Below are 8,191 nucleotides of genomic sequence, written 5' to 3'. Positions count from 1 at the left end.
AAGAGTGTGATATCAGATTAAACTCTCCTTAGCTGCTGAGACTGCATCATGAGAAAAAGAGTAGGCTACAGTAATAACACCCAAGTCAAGCAGATTCTTGGGCAGTCAGTATTACTCCTGCAAAGTAAAGGGCTTACAGTGGAATCCCTCAGGGGCCCCATAACACCTCTCGTGGCTCGTGGGGGGGGCAAGCCACAAAGGGAAAAAGCAGTCAACAGGAGGAAGCCTACAGAGACACATAGCTACTGGGAGGGAGATACAAATGATTCCTTTATTTGTTCCTGCTTTAAATAATTGCAGCGAAAGCCTTTTTTTTGTTTGTTGTTTTTTTTTTTCCTGGGTTTTGTTTGTTTGTTTGTTTGACCTATACTGATCTATGCTCTATGGCTGCAGTGAGGACAGCACAAAATGAATTGTCCCTAGGAGAGGAACTGGCAGTCCAGTGGGCTGGAAAAGCCTCTCCTCAAACCTAGGAATTTTCAGTTTACCAGTAGATTTGGGAGCTGCAAAGTATCAGATTGGGATCTGGGCCACCAGGAGGAATTTTCCCTTGACAAGAGCAAGACACACAGACCTGAGAAGCCAGTCATGCCCTGCTTTTCCCTCATCAGGTTATAGTCGATCTCTTCATAGACTGCCTCAGAGAAGGGGTCATAGGATAGTCTGGAGCCTGAAAGTAAAAGGCAATGATCACTCACACAGTCTCTGCTCATACACAGGCTGGGTTCATGAAAAGGAGAAGTGAGCTAACGGGGTCTACATGGCCTGGTTGGTACCCAGAAAGTCACCGAGAGGTGCCGACTGAGGATAAACACTGCTGGGCTCATTCACTGCCAGACGGTAAGTGAAAATCTCATCCTTGTGGCAGCAGATGCCATTCATCTCAGTCACCCATCCCCCCAGCCTCCTCAGCCAACTAAACATTCGTCAGCCATGTCAAGGAGGCATTTCGTACCAGTTCTGAGGGACCCACCTCTCTGCTGTGCCCTGGCACGTCGGATCTGTCCAGCAAGAATGGCAAGGACCAGGCAGAGAAGAGCCCCCAGGATAATGCAGAGGATGACAGGCATTGAAATTCTCGTGTTGTCTGTTGCAGGGCGACGGGGAGAATCTGAATGGAAATGAAGAAGCAACAGGCAGAGAATCAGGAGACCCAAAGGGCTGCTCCTCTGTAGCCTCCTGCTGTGCCTGTGCTAGCAGGGTGAGGCAGGTCACCTGCTGCCCAGTTGTGAGTCCTGCTCAAGCAGCTAGAATTCAGCAGCTGGGGATAGCGCCACTTGGCTCTCCTTTACAAAAGGCTGCAGGAGATGCTTTCTGATGAGCTGGAATATGCTGCTGATTTACCTGCTATGCAGTATCAGGGACATTAAATCCTCATTTGATGGGAGAAAGAAAGGGGGAAGAAGGAATGTTTTACCTGCTCTAGTGGGCGATGCTGTTGTTTCTGTCACACCTGCGAAAGGAAGGCGAGTCCAGATTAAGGAAAAGGCAAGTGTGAAAAATAGTGAGAACATCTTCATATCATTTGTGAGGTTCTTGCAATCAAAATTATGAAGGGGCTAGTCACTGGGATGTGCGGCTGACATAATATTCCTTTATCCACCTCCTTCCCAGATCTGTGTAATGAACCAAAGAACCAGTCACTAACCAGAGCAATCCACAGCAGCATCTTCCTTATGATCACAGTTTTTGCCACACAGGGGCTTGGCAGGACAGTCCCAAAGAGACAGCTCTGTTCCTTTACAGTGCACCTTCTCCAACCAGATGGGACCAGTCCCTTCCCCAAACGCAGCTTCACTCAGAGCAGACACAGCAGATCCACAACCCAGCTGCCTGCATACAACATTAGCATCTGCCACATCCCAGGAATCATCACAGACTGTTCCCCAAGAACCTTGGTGCCAAATTTCCACTCTGCCTGAACATCCATCCTTTCCTCCTATGACTCGTAGCTTCTCCCTGTCTGCAAAACACAGAAACTTTCTGTATCGCTGAAACAGCAGGAAGGCCCATAGGGACCAATAAGGAGAAACAAAGAGGTAGAGGTACCTGAACAACTTGTAGAGTTTGGACACTCAGTAAATGTGGCTGGAGACGTTGCCTCTTTTCTTCCTGCAGAATTTAAATACTGAAGTAAATAATCTGATTATTCTCTGAAAAGAGTGAGGGAGTATAAAATTAATCATCAAGTTATTTTTTTCCTATACTATATATATATGGCCTATTTAGTACTTGGTGGATCATTGTTTGGCTATTGCTGTGAATTAAATATCTTCCTGATGTCTGTGCTTTCTTTCTTCATGTGTGAGGCAGATGCAATCCCTTTCAGGAGATCTGAATGCCATCTAGAATTAATTTATATTATAGTGGAAACCCACCGGTATGAAATACTGTCATAAGAGCAGGCATTAGAAACAGACCTTTAGAACTGAAGAATTCATACACTTGTCCATGGCTATGTGCATGCACCTGCGTACATGTACATATGCACTGATATGCCTCCATACATGTAGAAACACATGCATGCCTCTAGACTTCTTGAGAAGTCTGATCCTAATTCAGATCTCACAGACTGACTGTGTATCATAGATTTTTGCTTTAAAAGTATGCAATGGCACCATTGTATCAGGGACTTCCCTGGGATTTCCACTGTGTAACTGCACTTGGCAACATTCATTTACATCAGGGATATAGACAAAGAAAAATGTTTGTGCCATTTGCATGAAACTAGAAATAATATATAGCAGAAAACAAACAAACATGAGGTTATTACTACAGTGTCCATATATGCATGCATAGGTTTATGTGTATGTCTGGAGAGTCGTGTACAGATGCATTTCTAATTACCCGTGCAAGAAATATGAGTCTCTTCTGCTCGGTTATCACATGACTGAGGATCCCAGGGGTCTGACTGACATTGCCAGAGAGAGCTATGTTGCTCAGTGCACTCAATGTGGTCCAGCCACGTGGGCCCAGAACCTCTGCCATATTCGAAGTCTCTTGCGATTTCCCCACCATCTCCGCAGTTCAGGTGTTTGCACACAGTTATTGCAGTGAGTTGAGACATACGATTGGAGCAAATGCTCCCCCATGTCCCATTGTAGAAAACTTCTAGCCGCCCAGCACAGTCATTGCCATTCACCAGCCTCAGAGCCAGGAACTCTAGAAGTGAAGACATTAAAATGGAATTAGAGGGGCCTGATTCTGCTAGGAACTTGGCTGTGATAAGTGAAATCCAGAATCTGCTAACAATTCTGTTCATCACTCTGAATGAGAAAGTGCCAGAGGAAACCACTCCAGAAGTGACAAACACTTAAACCCAAAAATCGTACAGTGATCCTCTCTGGTTAGCTGTCATTCACCAGCATCTACATAAACAAATAACAACGATGGCCACACCCACAGTTGCAGGCATATTTCTTTGGTATGTTGAAGCATAGGTGCCATGTGCTCCTCTGATTTGTTGAAGTTTTGGCATGCAATGACTTGTTCACAATAATTTCAGAGCCAGCTGGAATGGCTCCCCTGCAGAAGCACAGGGCACCCCTGCAGCCTCTGGTGAATGAAACCCTGCCAGTTATAGCCAATACATTAAACCCCTCGCCTCTGTGAAACACCTATTTAAGAAGTGTTTGAACATGCAGCCATTATTAACTCTACTTTACCATCATCATAATCATAAAATACATGCATTATAAACTCTACCTTTAGTCCCAGACAACAGGTATTGACATTGTAACAATGTGCACATATAGTCAATAAAACGCTACCTCTCATTCTAGGAATCACATTAGAGGACTTAACATCATATTAATCTCAACATATATTTATTACAAAATTCAGACCTTGTCCCTGCAAAACACATGAACAAGAATATAGTTTATGAGGTAAAGTAAGATTACTCTCTTCTATTTATGTAAAGGCACACATATCATCGTTCTTTTTCCAAAGACCAAGTAACTCTGCTCTTCAAACAACAGAGACTGCTTTTTTAGGGATTTCATCCTCAGGGCTGGCTGGAGGATCACACAATTGAGCTCTGGTTTTCTTTTGGGCTTCTATGACAATTTCCTAGCTGTAGGTTAGCTAGCCATGCAGCTTCCTGGAGGTGAGGAATGTGAGGATGTCATACATTCCCTGATAGACCCTTTCCCTAGTGTTTTTAGCACGGGTTTAAGTAAACCATTGCACAGCTTTGTTTTTCCAGCTGTCTGGCGATGTACCTGCTCTACTCATTCTTGAATGGTTGTATTTTTGTAATGACTTACGTTGTCTGATTCCTGCCTAAGTGGCTTTTCATGGTGCCCACAGATATGTTTTTTTATTCCTTCTAGGGTGCAACGTGTGTTTGCTGTCTGAGTGGGGAAGGCTTCTAGCCACCCTTGTGATGCTCTACCACTATGAGAATATTGCATCTGTCAGTGGTGCTGGGGAGGAAGGGATTGGTCTATATAATCCATTTGCCAGGCATCTCCAAACATTCATTTCTCTCACTATGCATACTGCTTCATCATTCATGCTGTATGTTGTGTTATTCCACAGACATCGTGCTACCTAATTGCTTGCATTATATCTTCCCAAGACAAGCCTAAGCGGCCTGTCCTCGATCCCTTGCAGCATGCTCAGCAGTTTCATAGGCTCATCTATCTAAAAATAGTTTTCTTTTATGGTCCCATCCCAAATCTCTACTGACAGGTTGAGCCAGCTGGTCAGCTTGGTTGCTGTGTTTCTGTTCTTGAGTTACCTTTGAATTTGGGATATATGCATTATTAGCATGACATACTAAGCAGGTTTTTCTTCAAGCAGCTGTTGTACCACTTTCCATGCTTCTGCTCAAAATGGTTTTCCTCACTGCTGCCAGTTATCATGATTTCATTCTTTAAGCAATTTCCTTACCACATTATTCACCATCCAGGATTCTGTATACGTGGGTGTGTTGATGCTCCCGAGTATGTTCCAAGGCTATTTTCAAGGCCTTTCAAATTTCTTCAAGTCTTCTTCCAGATGGCAGCTTCTCCTGTAGAGGGGTTCCAAGGATTTCCATCTCCTGTTTCCTGCTGTGCTTTTACAGGATCCATCAGTGAACAAACTCTGTTGTTTATTTTCAGTATATGCTAGGGTTTCGACAGCCAAAGATGTTTGGTCTTCCTCATACTATTGATTTGCTGGCCATTGACTTAGTAAATTCAACTAATCCTGGTCCGGAGCTTGAACCAATATGTGCAGATTGGCAAAGGGCCAGTAGCCATTTTTGGCATGTAGTTGTGGTTGCTCTTCCCTCAGTAGTTTTGAGTCCTTGAACCTAAAATTCAGGACAGCTAATCTAGGGCATAACCACAGTGACTACTCTGCACCCACTTCAGTGGCACTCAGACACGATCTGCATATGCAGCTAGGACTTCTTGTTCTAGAGGGGAGTAGTTATTTTCTGCTCCTTTGTGGCTCTGACTCCAGAGTTCCAACAGTGTCTCTTATCTCTTGAGATGCTCATTGCAACAAACTCCATTTGATGCTTTTCTTTTCTGCATGTGTATATAACAATTTTGTAATATTGCTACCTACCTATATTGGTCCTAATGCCATGGCATGGACTATCTTCTTTGGAGCTGATCAGCTCCAAAGCTTGCTGGTGTTCCTCTTCCCACTCAAAATGAGGCTTATTTCAGGTCACTGATATATGGGTTTTGTCAATTGGCTCTAACGAGGGATGTGTGTACATCAAAATCCAGTAATGCCCAAGAAGGTCTAGGTTCTTGTTTATTGCGTGGAGGGCCGTGGTGTTTATCCAAGCAATTTGGTCAGCTGGCATATATCTCCATCCATTTTGCATGCCTAAAACCTGTATTTCTTGGGGGGTGGCTTTTTACTTTGGAGTGATTAATGGCAAATCCAGCACTGAGAGAGGTATCATAGAAACATAGAATCATAGAATAGTTTGGGTCAGAAGGGACCTTTAAAGGTCATCTAGTCCAACCCCCCTGCCGTGGGCAGGGACATCTTCAACTAGATCAGGTTGCTCAGAGCCCTGTCCAACCTGACCTTGAATGTTTCCAGGGATGAGGCATCTACCACCTCTCTGGGCAACCTGTTCCAGTGTTGGAACACCCACCTCATTGTAAAAAATGTCTTCCTTATATCTAGTCTAAATCTACCCTCTTCTAGTTTAAAACCATTCCCCCTGCTAAACAGGCCCTGCTAAAAAGTTTGTCGCCGTCTTTCTTATAAGCCCCCTTTAAATACTGAAAGGCTGCAGTAAGGTCTCCCGGAAGTGTTCTCTTCTCCAGGCTGAATAACCCCAACTCTCTCAGCCTTTCTTCATAGGAGAGGCATTCCATCCATCTGATCATTTTCGTGGCCCTCCTCTGGATCCGCTCCAACAGGTCCATGTCTTTCTTGTGCTGAGGGTTCCAGAGCTGGATGCAGTATTGTTCCAAAAAACCCAAAGACTTCCTGTCCCATCCATCCATCTCCAGTGGTCAAGAAAGTCAATGACAAGGATGACAGGGGCAGTAGGGCCAGTAGCAACAAGTAAGGTGTACCAAACCCATCTATTCAAGCTTAGGTTCCCTTCTTCCACAGCTGGGCATGTTTCTCCTTCAGTTACTCCAAGAACTATTTGTTTATCACTGCTACACAGAGAGGACAATAAGGTGCACTGGGTGCCGCTATCATTAGGTATCCACAAAGGCACAACATCGTTAAGGCGAGGGTGCCTGGCCGCCTTGTCTGGACAGTCTAATAAATTTGGTTAGCTTCATTCACTGCCAGGCCAGGGGAGAACCCCCTGATCAGTTGTCAGAGCAGTATATGGTCCAGAAGTGGGGGTACCAGAAGGGAATGGTTTAAATAAGCTCTCACCTCTCTCCTGTGCTTATAATGCTAGGTCTATGAAGGGCTTTTCCTCCCAGTGTCTCATATTGTCTCCCTATTCTTTCAGATATATCCTAAAGTCCCACTGTGTAGGAGGGGGACATGCAGAATTCTCATTCTCCCTTCATGTTTTTCCTGAGGTTGACCATACTGCTGGATCCTCGGTATTATCCTTATCCGTGCTGTTAGCTTGCACTCTTTTTCTGGCATCCTCGCTCCAGAATGGTATACATAGGTCACTCCTTGATCAACAGGGCATCCCACCAGGTGGTACCAGAGGGTACCACTGTAACTGTGTAGTAACTGTGCCTAGCCATTCGTGATTTCAAGCCTTAGCATTAGTGATCACAAGCTTTTCAGGGTTCCTCTCCCTTTGCCTGTAACCACACTCCAGCAGCCCAGGAAACTGCAGTTGATTACCCCCTTCTTCTCGGTCCTTTCAAAGGGGTATTTTGTTTGTAGGATCAGCACAATTAGGCACCGCTCAACATATCTTTTCATAAACTGATCCCAAAGCCCTCCTACATTGTTCAGGACAGTGTTTACAAGTGTCTTATGCCCAAACTCCCTAAAGACCTGCTGTTTCAAGCTTTCAGCTGTATCTCATCTACTCTGGTGTCCCAGCAATGCCATAGCCACTGCAGAGCAGTGACTGTAAGTTTCTCCACACTTCTCTATTCATTTACCCTCAGACTAAAGACCCACTGAGTGGTCAGAGTCTAGGGAGCAGTGTACCCTTTTCTGTAGGGCTCCTTAATTATGTAAAAAATTATTAAAAAATGTAACTAAGGCTGCCTGAAAGGACTCATTTTTTAATTCATCATAAGCCCCTAGTTTCCCTTCTCAAAATGTCAGGGTCCCTCTCCAGGTCAGTCAATTTAAGCTTTAGGTGCTCCCACAAGCAGCCTGAAGCTTGCGATTTGACCATTTCAGTGCTACTAGCTGCTAACTTCTGACCAGAATCCTCCCTTTTGTGCTGAGCACTAGTTAACACCACTTTTACCAGACCATCACTCTGACAGAGACTGTCAACCAGATTCCCCAGTTCTGCTAAGCTGTCCCAGTGCCTCTTGAAGTCCTGCTGTGAGCACATGGTAGGCTCTGGTGTACCCCACAGCAAAGCAACACACCACTCTCTTGGGGTTTCACGGGCAACATAACTCCTTTGCATCTCCCAGGCTGATATTCTTGGACACGAAAATATCCAGGCTCCAAGCCACTGGAGTTCTTCCCAATCACCTTCCCCTCCAACAAGGTCTGTCATGCTCTCCATTTCCCACCTGTTTACACATAGTTCGTGGCCCTCCACACCTGCCCACCC

The 8,191-nt window shown here is 44.9% G+C and overlaps 1 protein-coding gene across 1 annotated transcript in view; it reads right to left on the bottom strand.

Moving 5' to 3' along the window:
* Nucleotides 1-8,191, bottom strand: part of LOC104075143 (antigen WC1.1-like) — a gene marked incomplete at its 5' end in the record, with an annotated part of 19,238 nt that overhangs the window by 2,935 nt on the left and 8,112 nt on the right. The window contains 5 exons of the mRNA XM_009575555.1: nt 575-670; nt 974-1,111; nt 1,418-1,453; nt 1,649-1,963; nt 2,848-3,162. Of these exons, the coding sequence (XP_009573850.1) occupies nt 575-670; nt 974-1,111; nt 1,418-1,453; nt 1,649-1,963; nt 2,848-3,162 (900 nt within the window). The remainder of the gene's footprint in view (nt 1-574; nt 671-973; nt 1,112-1,417; nt 1,454-1,648; nt 1,964-2,847; nt 3,163-8,191) is intronic.

Source organism: Fulmarus glacialis, unplaced genomic scaffold (assembly GCF_000690835.1).
Source record: "Fulmarus glacialis isolate BGI_N327 unplaced genomic scaffold, ASM69083v1 scaffold1984, whole genome shotgun sequence".
NCBI lineage: Eukaryota > Metazoa > Chordata > Aves > Procellariiformes > Procellariidae > Fulmarus > Fulmarus glacialis.
The sequence above is the reverse complement of the archived record's forward strand: the minus strand, read 5'-3'. Positions and strand labels throughout refer to the sequence as shown.